The following is a 12,551-nucleotide window of genomic DNA, read 5'->3' as shown; positions in this document are numbered from 1 at the left end:
GAAGGCAGCGGCTTAACCCACTGAGCCACACAGGCGCCCCTTTTTTTTTTTTTTTTTAAGATTTTATTTATTTATTTGACAGACACAAGTAGGCAGAGAGGCAGGCAGAGAGAGAGGAAGGGAAGCAGGCTCCCTGCTGAGCAGAACACCCTATGCAGGACTTGATCCCAGGACCCTGGGATCATGACCTGAGCCGAAGGCAGAGGCTTTAACCCACTGAGCCACCCAGGCGCCCTGGAAGTAGTATTTATATGTTGTTTGTGTAATTTACATATATGCATTTTTCTTCCGGTTAGTTAGGCCTAGAAGCCCCCTAATCTTCACATATGCAAGAGAGGGATAAGCCGGGAGACAAGTTTCTTTTTTGTCTGGATAAGAGATAAATGATCTTTAAATTGCCAGTGAAAAATTACCACATAGTTTAGCATAGTAACTGTAATAGAGATAATAGAGATGAAATTTAACAGTGCTGTTATTAGTCTAAAGAGTAGGTGTAAAGGGAGGTATAAGAAAGTGATACAGGAAGGAAAAGGAGAAAAGTTTCCCTTTCCTCTATATATTCATACACCTAATGGAAACAAAAGTTTGAAATATGTCAGGTTTATTTTTGGCATCCCGCTGGTCTCTTTCTTGCTTCTCTTCTGCCACCTCTTGTTGTCTTTTTAGGATCCTTGGCTTCCTCGCACACTGTGTTCCCGTAGCACTGTTCCAGCCCCTCGAACATTCCATCCAGCCCCACAAAGCCTCCTCTACCAAGAGGTTCTTGCGCTGCCCTCCTCCCCTACACGCTTTTAAAAGCCCTCTTTGTGCAGTTACTTAGGTGAAAAAGTATACCTGATTAGAGCTATTACTCTCCTATGTGTTAGATCGATAACAAAGGATAATTTTATATATATGTATTTTTCTTTATGACAACTTTAAACTCACCGTTTTGAAGTGTAAAGTGTAGCAGTTCTTAGTGTATTAACAGAGTTCTGGAGCTCCTACCACTCTATAATTTTAGAATGTTTTCATCCGGAAAGAACCCCATACCCATCATCAGTCACTCTCTTTCTCCCCAAATTTCTTCCTGCCCCAGACCCTGGACAACTGTTACTCTGTTCTGTCTCTGTGGATTACTTCTCCTAGACATTTCATGTGATGAAGTGTCTTTTACTTAGCATAATATATCAGTGTTCACCTCTTTGGTAGCATGCATCAGTTCTACATTCTTTTCTATCGCTAAATAATACGCCCATGTATGCATATAGAACATTTTATTAACCCATTTATAAGTTGAAGGGAATTGGTATTGTTTCCACTTTGTGGCTGTCTCTTTGAACATTCATGTACAAGTTTTTGTGTGAGCACATTTTTTTCTTTAAAGATTTATTTATTTATTTGAGAGAGGGAGAGCCTGTGAGAGAGGGAGGGAGGGGAAGAGGAGAATAGAGAGAATCCCAAGCAGACTCCCCACTGAGCATGGAGCCCAACACAGGGCTTGATCTCATGACCCTGAGATCATGACCTGAGCCAAAATCAAGAGTCGTACGCTCAACTGGCTGAGCCACCCAGGGGCCCCTGTGTGATCATATTTTTAATTCTCTTGGGTACGTACCTAGAAGTAAAATTGCTGGGTCATATGGTAACTATGTTTAACTTTTTGAAAAACTGCCAAACTGTTGTCCAACGTGACTTTTTACCATCTTACGTTCATACTAGTAGTACAAGAGAATTCTAATTTCTGTACATCTTCACCAGCTCCTGTTATTTAAATGTTCAGATGGCACAGAGAGAAATATTGAAGGCCAGAGGGGTCCCAAGAGCCATACATCTGCCGCCATCACATTAACACCTTTAAATGGTTTTCATATCTTCTTCATTCTTCCACTTAGAAATCCACAAGTTCTTTAACTCTCTCAAGTTCTGTTGTGCGTATGTGTCCATGAGGGTTATAGTTTTTTATGGGCAATGTTAGTGGGAATTCTGAGTGATACAGTTAGTTTGGTCATTTATTATATATTTCAGGATGTGTATTCAGTACTATATAACAGGATAAAAATTATTTTGCTTCTTTGTTTTAACTTGTCATTTTTAAGGGCATCTTTATGGCTTAGTAGAGCATGAGGCTCTTGATCTTGGGGTTTTGAGTTTGAGCCCATGTTGGATGTAGAGATTACTTTTTAAATAAATAAATAAATAAATAAATAAATAAATGGATAGAGTGGTCAATTTTCTTTTGGTTATGTTCTCAGTTGTCCCTGTGTTACACCTTCAGGCTGCTATAAAAATAAGTAAATCAATGTTTTGGGCTTACTCATAACTTTACGATGCTTATCCTTATTCAGGTGATGCAGATGAAGCTTCACATAGTTGCTTTGATTGCCCAGAAGGGGAATTTTTCCAAAACTTCAGCTCAGATTGTTTTGGATGGCCTTGTGGATAAGATTGGAGATGTGAAATGTGGGAACAATGCAAAAGAAGCTATGACAGCAATAGCCGAAGCTTGCATGTTGCCTTGGACAGCCGAACAGGTTAGTGACAGAGGTCTCTCCCCAACTTTTCCCACATTTTAATTTAAGTTACTAATTAAACTGTAGGTCTTTTCTTCCCAAGTCAAACCATTTTTATAACCAGCATTTTTATCTTTACGTCTAATAATATACTGTTGCCTGATAATTAGAATTTATCTTGGCCAAGAGTGTTCTATTAAAAGATGAGAGTGATTTTCTCTTAAGACATTATAATTCAGAGTGATAACTAATGAAAAGTTGTAAAGTCCAGAGTGCTTTTAATACTACTGTCACTTACCTCATTTTCTTGTGTAAGTTGAATATTTCATTCCTAATGCATTCTTGCAGTTCTGTCAGGGTTGGAAAAACCATGCTTCATCCACTTCTACCTGTATGGCATACCATATTTCTTTGAGAAAGGCAAGAAAAAAAAAAAACACATACTTATTTTTGGTGGTTTTTTTTTCTCTCTCTTTTTGCTTCAGGTTATGTCAATGGCTTTCTCACAGAAGAATCCCAAGAATCAATCAGAAACTCTGAATTGGCTATCAAATGCAATCAAAGAATTTGGTTTTTCTGGGTAAGTCAGAAAGAAATCAGGTACAAAATAATTAAATATTGTGCCTATCTCTGACTGCTGATTCTGTTTATTGTAGCCATCTCTGCTATTTCTGAGACACCAGAGCTGGGTCATCTAATTTACATAAAACTACCTTTTTTTCTCAAAAGTCTATATTGGCTCATAATCCTTCATTTTCATGACCACTAACATTAGAGCGCGCTCTAAGTAATTTTTTTGCCTTAAGTGTTAATAATTGTCCCTCAGAAAAGCTACTTCCAAGGATTTCTAGTTAAATACATTTGGAAATGACTGCATATAATCACATTTGTTTAGAGAGCTTTCGTGCATATTGGTGAATTAACATCTCTCATGGTCATTCAACAGAGAAGCTTGCCTAACTTTTTTTTTATTAACCCACTGTTTCCCAAACTTGTTTGCATATTGAACACATTTATTTACTTAACAAAATTTTACAGAGCTTACTTTATCCCAGGCACTTTTTTTTTTTAAGATTTATTTATTTCCAGGCATTCTGGTTCCAAGAGAAAATACTGTAACTGCTATACAGTTGCCTTTCTCTGTGCCATGCTGTTTTTTATACTATACTTCTCAGTGTCTTACAAAATAGGTTTCTAGGGGTGCCTGGGTGACTCGGTCAGTTAAGCACCTGACTTCGGTTCAGGTCATGATCCTGGGGTCCTGGGACTGAGTCCTGCATCAGGCCCCTCACTCATCTGAGAGTGTACTTGTCCCTTTGCCCCTCACCCTGCTTGTACTTTCTCTCCTTCCCTCTTTTTCTCCAATAAATAAAATCTTTAAACACACCCCCCCCAAAAAAATCCAAAATAGTTTTCTACATTCTACCAAACAAGGAAATACTACTCAGAAGTTATCATTCAAGTGACATTCAACCAAATACACAATTACTTGGGGGCACCTGGGTGGCTCAGTCAGTTCAGCATCCGACTCTTGGTCTCAGGTCATGATCTCAAGGTTGTGAGATCAAACCCTATGTTGGGCTCTGTGCTCAGTGGGAAGTCTGCTTGAGATTCTCTCTCACTCTCTCCCTCTGCCCCTCTCCTACTCATGCACATGCTTTCTCTCTCTGTCTCTGAAATAAATAAAATCTCAAGAATAAACAAAAATAGCAAGGAGTGATTATTCTTCAATAGGTAGTAGAGGGGAATAAGTTGGGGGGAGTGGGAGGAGATAAGATGGGAGAAAAAACTGGGCCAGGTCACATTGGGCCTCAGCGTTTTGAGTAAGTTGGAAACCATTAGATGGTTTTAAGGAGAGAGTAATAGTATCATTTGGACTGTAGTCAGAATAAATAGTGAGGATCAAAAAGACTGATTAGTAAGCTATTGGAATTATCCTGTCAAGAAAATTCAGTGGCTTGGACGTAGTTTGTGGAGATGAAGTATTAGGACTCAGAACGTATTTGAAAGATCTGACCAGGATACTGAGTAGAAGAGAAGGAGGAGTCAAGGATGGCCTGAGCAAGTGGAAGAATAATGTGGCTCTTGACTGAGGCAGGGAAGACTGTGGAAAGAACAACATTTGGGTTTGGGATGTGGACAGTCAAAGGTTTTGGTCTTGACAGATATGGGACATCTGTACATTCAAATGGAAGTGTTACAAAGGCTGTATGGATATATGAATTTAGAATTCAGAAGAGAGGTCACCACTGGGATTTAGGAGTAATGAGCACATAGACAGTATTTAATGTTCCCTGTAGGTGAGTGGAGCGAGAGAACAGGTGAGACTGGGGGAGATAGCCAGCAGGAGCCAGTCCTAGAGTCTGGCTTTATAAGACTCTTGAATATTTTGAGGGTTTCATTTATTTGTTTTTGATTCTAAATGTTATTTCTTCTAGGTTGAATGTGAAAGCTTTCATTAGCAATGTGAAGACAGCTCTTGCTGCAACAAACCCAGTGAGTACATACCACATATGTAGGAACATTGCAGCCATCTTTGTGGTTCTGTTCTCATGTGCAAAGTTCTTTTTGTTCTGTTTGCCAGGCTGTGAGGACTTCGGCCATCACCCTGCTTGGTGTGATGTATCTGTATGTTGGTCCCTCTTTACGAATGTTCTTTGAGGATGAGAAGCCTGCCCTTCTATCCCAGATAGATGCAGAATTTGAGAAGGTAAAGATTACAAACATGATACAATTCATTGGTAGACTTGAGAATGCTCATATGAGTTAAGTTTAAGCTTTTAACCCTTAAGAATGAAGAATACATATGTATTTGCTTTTATATGTATAAGTATCCCTGAGAAGAATTCTTAAGAAATTAATGGTTTTGTCTATGAGGAGGACAGCTGAATAGCTGTGGTATAGGAGGGAAGATTTTCCTCTTTTTGTCTCTTGTACCTTTGAAATATCAAACATTTTAAATGTATTGCCTGTTCAGAAAGTATGTCAACATTTAAACATTTGAAATTGGGGCGCCTGGGTGGCTCAGTGGGTTAGGCCGCTGCCTTCAGCTCAGGTCATGATCTCAGAGTCCTGGGATCGAGTCCCACATCGGGCTCTCTGCTCAGCAGGGAGCCTGCTTCCCTCTCTCTCTCTGCCTGCCTCTCCATCTACTTGTGATTTCTCTCTGATAAAAAAAAAAAAAAAATTTTTAAAAAAAAAAAAAAAAAAAAACATTTGAAATTGGTTTTTTGGTTGTTTATTGATTGATTGATTGATTTTTTTAAAAGATTTTATTTATTTATTTCACAGACAGAGATCACAAGTAGGCAGAGAGAGAGCCTGATGCGGGGCTCGATCCCAGGACCCTGGGATCATGACCTGAGTGGAAGGCAGAAGCTTTAACCCATTGAGCCTCCCATTGAGTGCCCCTAAATTGTTTTAAATAAAAAAAGAAACTTGGCCTTCCTTGAATAAACTTTCTAATCAGAATTGCTTGGTTTGGGCAGACTTGCTCTGTATTTCTTGGGCATCCAAGTAAAAAGACAGCTTCATGATTGAAAGGTCTGATTCTAGTAGATTTGTATAAAAATGCCTTTTATCATATACTTTCAAATTTGGGATCTAAGTAGAAATTAAATTATGTACTATTTAGGAGCCCTTGGGTGAGTCAGTCAGTTAAGCGTCTGACTCATGATTTTGGTTCAAGTCATGATCTTAGGGTTTATGAGATCAAGCTCTGTGTTAGGTTCTGTGCTGGGTATGGAGCCTGATTAAGATTCTCTCTATCCCTCTGCCATGTATCCCCTTTCTTAAATATATATATATATATATTATTTGGGGGGGGTGAATATTAAGTATTATAAAAGTATAGGAATATTAAGTAGTATAAAAGTATAGTGAATTGTGAATATTAAGTAGAATAAAAGTAAATTTTAAGTAGTATTGTGAATATTAAGTAGTATGAAAGTATAGGAAAGTTTGACATAGGCCTGTTCTCTAACTTGTTTGCTCTCGTACCATTCAAGTTCATTAGCCTCACTGATTTGTTTGTGTGTAGATGCAAGGACAGAGCCCACCTGCTCCAACCAGGGGGATTTCCAAACACAGCATAAGTGGTACAGATGAAGGAGAAGATGGAGATGAACCAGATGAGGTGGGCACTGATGTTGTGGATCTTTTGCCAAGGACGGAAATCAGGTAGGTTTGTTGCAAGTGGTTTATTGGATTTTCGTTTGTTTTGTTAGTGAATTCTTAATGGTACCTTCTCTTCCTCAGTCAAGAGTACTTCTGTGACATCATTATTTCTTTAGGAGTCTGGAATTAAGATTCTCTCTTTTGCTTTCTCAGTGATAAAATCACTTCAGAGTTGGTTTCTAAGATTGGTGACAAGAACTGGAAGATCAGGAAAGAAGGCTTAGATGAAGTGGCAGCTATTATCAATGAAGCAAAATTTATCCAGCCGAATATAGGTGAACTACCAACTGCCTTGAAAGGCCGACTCAATGATTCAAATAAAATCTTGGTATGTAGAACATACGCCTGTTCTTTTGCTCTCCCTCCCCTCTTCCCTGCAGGAAGTTCCTTTTTAATCATCTTCACCTACAAAAAAAAATGAGTGGTCACTTCATTTGCTTTAAACTGGAAATCCTTTAATTTCTTAAGTGTGCCTCAAGATCAGTTGGTAGATGGAGGTTTATTAATCAGATTTTCATGAATCTCAGATTTGCTTTTTATAAAACTCTAATATTAAATATCCTTATATAAAACAGTTATATACATTACCATGCTTAATTTCTAATTTTTAAATACGGGTTTTTATGTCAGGATTTTCTTAAACTAGGCTTTACCTTACTTTATTATAAAGCACTATCCTTTCTGGTCTAAAATTCTAATACTCCAGTGTTGTGAACTAATGATAAAAGGAGCAGCCACTATCTGTAAATTATTCATAAGCTAATTACAATAGCATCATAACAAACTGACTACCCTGTCTTTCAAGTAGGCCTTAAACTTCCTAGTACATGGACTACTTAGCAGCCAACTTGGAAAACAGCTTGCTCCTGGTTTCATCAAGTATTGGCTCTTTTCCCACTCAGGTGCAGCAGACATTGAATATCCTCCAGCAACTGGCAGTAGCCATGGGCCCAAACATCAAGCAGCATGTGAAGAACTTAGGTATCCCTATCATCACGGTGCTTGGAGACAGCAAGGTAAGCCTGACTCCTGGAATGGCCAGCCACATTCTTGGGCTAAGAACAGTTCTTACATGTTTGTGTAAGAGTACACATAAACAGCCTATAAACTTTGTAGGGAAGAGAACATTAGCAGGAAAATAATAAACATCTTTACCTCCCAGGCAGTATGAGGGTGAACAGTTATGTCACTAGCCTTGTGACCCTTAGATAAGTTATTTCTCTTCTTTGAGGTTCAGTTTCTTTATTTGTGAAATTTCATTCTTAGAGAACTAAATAAGAATCTGTACATATGGTACCTGCTACTATCTCATATAGTATGCACTCAAAAAATGTTCAGTTTTGATTATGTCATCATTGTTCTATGTACTGTTAGGAAGAGTGAATATGTTTATGAATTTTGGGGTCATGTATTTATTTTCTTCCTTGTTATCCTGAACTTCTGGAGCAGGATCTTCTAGTACTTTAGTTTCACAGTCCAAGAATCAGTCTCAAAAGTTGCAAGCCTCTTATATTTAGCCCAAGATTGAATATTTGAATGTGTCTTTATTTTTGAGCAATTCATTTAGTGTGAGGAATTGGGGTATTTTAATATTTTTCATGTTAACAAGACTTCATTCTGTGAATGCAAATTAATATGAAAGCGTAAGTGTTCAGGCAAATTGTTAGTTATTTAGGTCTAACTTTTAGTTAGGAGTTCTCTATCCTGTAGAGTTACATTCTCTATAGATAAGCACGGACATAACAGCCTCCAGAGTTTCAGAAAATAAAACCTCCAAGTTTATTCCCCTTACATGATACTCTATGCCCAGGTCACTGTTTTTGCCTAATTTAACCGAGTAGAGGATCTTACAATTGGAGCTTTATGTTTCTCCTTTACTTTGGATTTTCAGTACAATCATTCATAGAACTAGATTCTGTGTCAGAGAAGTTGATTCTAAGTATGTTCATGTGGACCTTAAAGAAACCTCTGTTGTTCATGTTCCCAAAGTAAGAAAATTTTTCACTCCCTACCTCCAAACCATAAGTGATACTATCTTTACTAATTCTTTCTTCCATTTAGAACAATGTTCGGGCAGCTGCCTTAGCAACTGTGAATGCTTGGGCAGAACAGACAGGCATGAAGGAATGGCTGGAGGGAGAAGATCTTTCTGAAGAGCTCAAAAAGGAAAATCCTTTCTTGAGGCAAGAGGTACTACAAATATGTGCTTTACTCATGACTTTGACCTTCTTAGAGGTGTGGACCTACCTAATAAATATGCTTGTATGGACAGAATGAGTTTCATTATGAAACAGTTAATAAAATGAAACCAAATTCCTGAAGATTTATACCACGTACATCTTTTTCTCCCCCCTTTCATATACTTTTTTAACAATAAATTTTTTTTTTAAAGATTTCTTTATTTGAGAGAGGGAGAACACATGCACACATGAGTGAGGGGAGGAGCAGAGGGTGAGGGAGAGACTCCTCAAGCAGACTTCCGCTGAGCGAGGAGCCAGAGGTGGGGCTTGACCCCAGGAGCCTGAAATCATGACATGAGCAGAAATCAAGAGTCAGTTGCTCGGGGCGCCTGGGTGGCTCAGTGGGTTAGGCCGCTGCCTTCGGCTCAGGTCATGATCTCAGGGTCCTGGGATTGAGTTCTGCATCGGGCTCTCTGCTCAGCGGGGAGCCTGCTTCTTCCTCTCTCTCTCTCTGCCTGCCTCTCTGCCTACTTGTTATCTCTCTCTGTCAAATAAATAAATAAAATCTTTAAAAAAAAAAAAAAAGTCAGTTGCTCACCTAAATAAGCCACCCAAATGCCCATTAACAGTAAAAAAATTTTTAAAGGACTAGCCTTTCTGTGAAATCTTGTTTCTTGAACTCTGAAATGGTAAAATAAAAGTTTTTAAGCAGATCATAAAAACAGAATTCAGCATTCAAAAATCCATCAGTATAATTCATCATACCAGCAGACTAAAGAAGAAGAATCATATAATTGTGTCAGTTGACTCAAAAAAGGATTTGAGAAAATCCAACGTCTGTTCATGACAAAAACTCTGAGCAAGTAAGAAATAGAAAAGAATTATTTCAGCTTACTAAAGACCACCAGGGCACCTGAGTAGCTCCGTGGGTTAAGCCTCTGCCTTTGGCTCAGGTCATGATCTCAGGGTCCTGGGATCAAGCCCATCAGTCTCTCTGCTCAGTGGGGAGCCTGCTTCCGCACCCCCCTTCTGCCTGCCTCTCTGCCTACTTGTGATCTCTGTCTCTGTCAAATAAATAAATATCTTTAAAAAAAAAAAGACCACCACCAGCACCTGGGTGGCTTAGTTGTTAAGCATCTGCCTTCAGCTCAGGTCATGATCCCAGAGTCCTGGGATCAAGCCCCACATCAGGCTCCCTGCTCGGCAGGGAGTCTGCTTCTTCCTCTCCTACTTCCCCTGCTTATGTTCCCTCTCTCGCTGTGTCTCTCTCTGTCAAATAAATAATAAATAAAATCTTTTTAAATTTTTTTAAAAAATAAAGAGACCACCTACAAAAAACCTCTATAGATAATGTCATACTTATATTTAGAGTGGTGAAAGACCGAATGCATTCATCCTAGGTTGGGAGCAATGTCCGTCTCACCACTATTAGTTAGCATAATATGGGAAGTTCTAGTCCCTGCAGTAAGGCAAGAAAAAGATACGAAAAACAGTTTGGAAAAAGAAAAGTAAAACTATCCCTAATGGCCAGTAACATGGCTGTCTACATAGAAAATCCCAAGGAATCTACAAGTAAACTCCTAGAACTAATAAATATTTGAGTTCAGTAAGATTACAGGATACAAAATTAACACACAAAATCAATCACGTTTCTTTATAATACAGTGAACATATGGAAACAAATAAACAATACAGTTTACAATTACACCAAAGAAAATGAAATCCTTAGATGTACACTTAGCAAAGAAAATATAGAATATGTATATTAAAAATTACAAAATGTTTATAAAAGAGTCCAAGGAAGACCCAAAGAGTTGGAGACACACGCTGTGGTTGTTGATAAGAAGACTCAATGTAGTAGAGATGTCAGCTCTCCCCAAACTGATCTATAGGTTTAATGTAATTCCCATCAAAATTGCAGCAAGTTTTTTTGTAGACAAAAGCAGGCTTATTCTAAGATTTATATTCTAGCTACAACAGTCCTGACAAAGAAGAAAACTGTGGAAATAATTACTCTATCCTATATTAAGACTTAGATATTGCTAACATAATCAGGAAACTTACATGGGATTGGGAGGTGGAGGACAGACCCAGGTTAGTGGAACTGAAGAGAACCCCAGAAATAGACCCACGCAAATATGATCAACTGGTTTTTGACAAAATTACCAAAATAATTTAGTGTTGGAAGGCTACCCTTTTCAACAAATGACTCCAAAGCCTTAGACATCTGTAGATAAAACACTGAACCTCAACCTAAACCTTCCATCCTATTCAAACATTAACTCAAAATGGATCATGAACTAAGTGTAGACTATAAAATTATAGAACTTTTATTTTACTTATTTTTTCATGGTGGGGTTTGAACTCATGATCCTGAGATCAAGACCTGAGCTGAAATCAAGAGTTGGATGCTTAACCAACTGAGCCACCCAGGTGCCCCAAAACTATAGAACTTTTAAAGATAATATCGGTGAAAAACTTCAGGATATAGAAATTCTTCAGGCAAAGAATTCTTAGACTTGACACCAAAACCACAATCCCTTTGATGGAAAAAATTGATAAATTGGACCTCATAAAAATTAAGAACTTTTGCTCTGCAAAAGACCATGTCAAAATGAGGACAAGACAGCTATACCACAGGAGGAAGTATTTGCTAACTCAGTATCTGATAAACATTATATAAAATTTGTAAAGAATTCTCGGGACACCTGGGTGGCTCATTTGGTTAAGTGTCTGCCTCTGGCTTAGGGCATGATCCTGGGGTCCTGGGATTGAGTCCCGCATTGGGCTTCTTGCTCAGCAGGGAACCTGCTTCTCCCTCTGCCTGCCTCTCCCTCTGCCTGCTGCTCCCCCCTGCTTCTGCTCTCTCTTCTCTCTCTGACAAATAAATAAATAAAATCTTTTAAAAAAAAAAAAAAAAGAATTTTCAAAACCATGAAAAAAAAAAAGATGGGGCACCCAGCTTGATCAGTTGGTGGGTGGAGCATATGACTCTTGGTCTCAGGGTCATGAGTTTGGAGTTCCGTCTTAGGCATAGAGCCTACTTTAAAAAAAAAAAAAATGGGCAAAAGACATGAACAGATGTTTCACTGAAGAGGATATGCAGGTGGCAAATAAGCCCATAGATGTTGTTCGGTATGATTAGCCATACAGGAAATGCAAATTAAAACTAGTGACACATCACTCTACAGCTATCAGAAGTACTGGAATAAAAAAATAATTTTAACACCAAATGCTAGCAAGGAGGTGGGGAAATTTGAACACTCTGCCGGAGGAAATATAAAATGGTACAGCCACTCTAAGAAAAAGTTTGGCAGTTTCTTTCAAAACTAAACATGTACAGGGCGTCTGGGTGGCTCAGTCAGTAAGTGTCCAACTCTTGATTTTGGCTTAGGTCATGATCTCAAGGTCATGAGACTGAGCTCCCTGTCAAGTTCTGGGTTCAGTGGGCAGTCTGTTTGAGATTCTCTCTCTCTTTCTCTCTCTCTCCCTCCCTCTCCCCCAACCCCCTTTCCTTCTGCTTCACTCCCCACTCATGCACATGCCCTCTCTCTCTTTCTAAAGTAAATAAATCTTTCTTTTTTTTAAAGATTTTTTTATTCATTTGACAGAGACCACAAGCAGGCAGAGAGGCAGGCAGGGAAGGAGGAGGGAAGCAGGCTCCCCGCTGAGCAGAGAGCCCGACGTGCGGCTCAATCCCAGG

General features: G+C 38.7%; 1 protein-coding gene across 4 annotated transcripts in view; it reads left to right on the top strand.

Moving 5' to 3' along the window:
* Positions 1-12,551, top strand: part of LOC132008254 (cytoskeleton-associated protein 5) — a 106,848-nt gene that overhangs the window by 63,655 nt on the left and 30,642 nt on the right. For all 4 annotated transcript variants that reach the window (XM_059386784.1, XM_059386781.1, XM_059386783.1 and 1 more), the window contains exons 17-24: positions 2,328-2,513; positions 2,978-3,072; positions 4,931-4,988; positions 5,077-5,202; positions 6,532-6,671; positions 6,822-6,996; positions 7,571-7,684; positions 8,730-8,858. In XM_059386784.1, the coding sequence (XP_059242767.1) occupies positions 2,328-2,513; positions 2,978-3,072; positions 4,931-4,988; positions 5,077-5,202; positions 6,532-6,671; positions 6,822-6,996; positions 7,571-7,684; positions 8,730-8,858 (1,023 nt within the window). The remainder of the gene's footprint in view (positions 1-2,327; positions 2,514-2,977; positions 3,073-4,930; positions 4,989-5,076; positions 5,203-6,531; positions 6,672-6,821; positions 6,997-7,570; positions 7,685-8,729; positions 8,859-12,551) is intronic.

This window comes from Mustela nigripes, unplaced genomic scaffold (assembly GCF_022355385.1).
Source record: "Mustela nigripes isolate SB6536 unplaced genomic scaffold, MUSNIG.SB6536 HiC_scaffold_76, whole genome shotgun sequence".
Taxonomy (NCBI): Eukaryota; Metazoa; Chordata; class Mammalia; order Carnivora; family Mustelidae; genus Mustela; species Mustela nigripes.
This window is presented reverse-complemented; position numbering and strand designations above follow the sequence as displayed.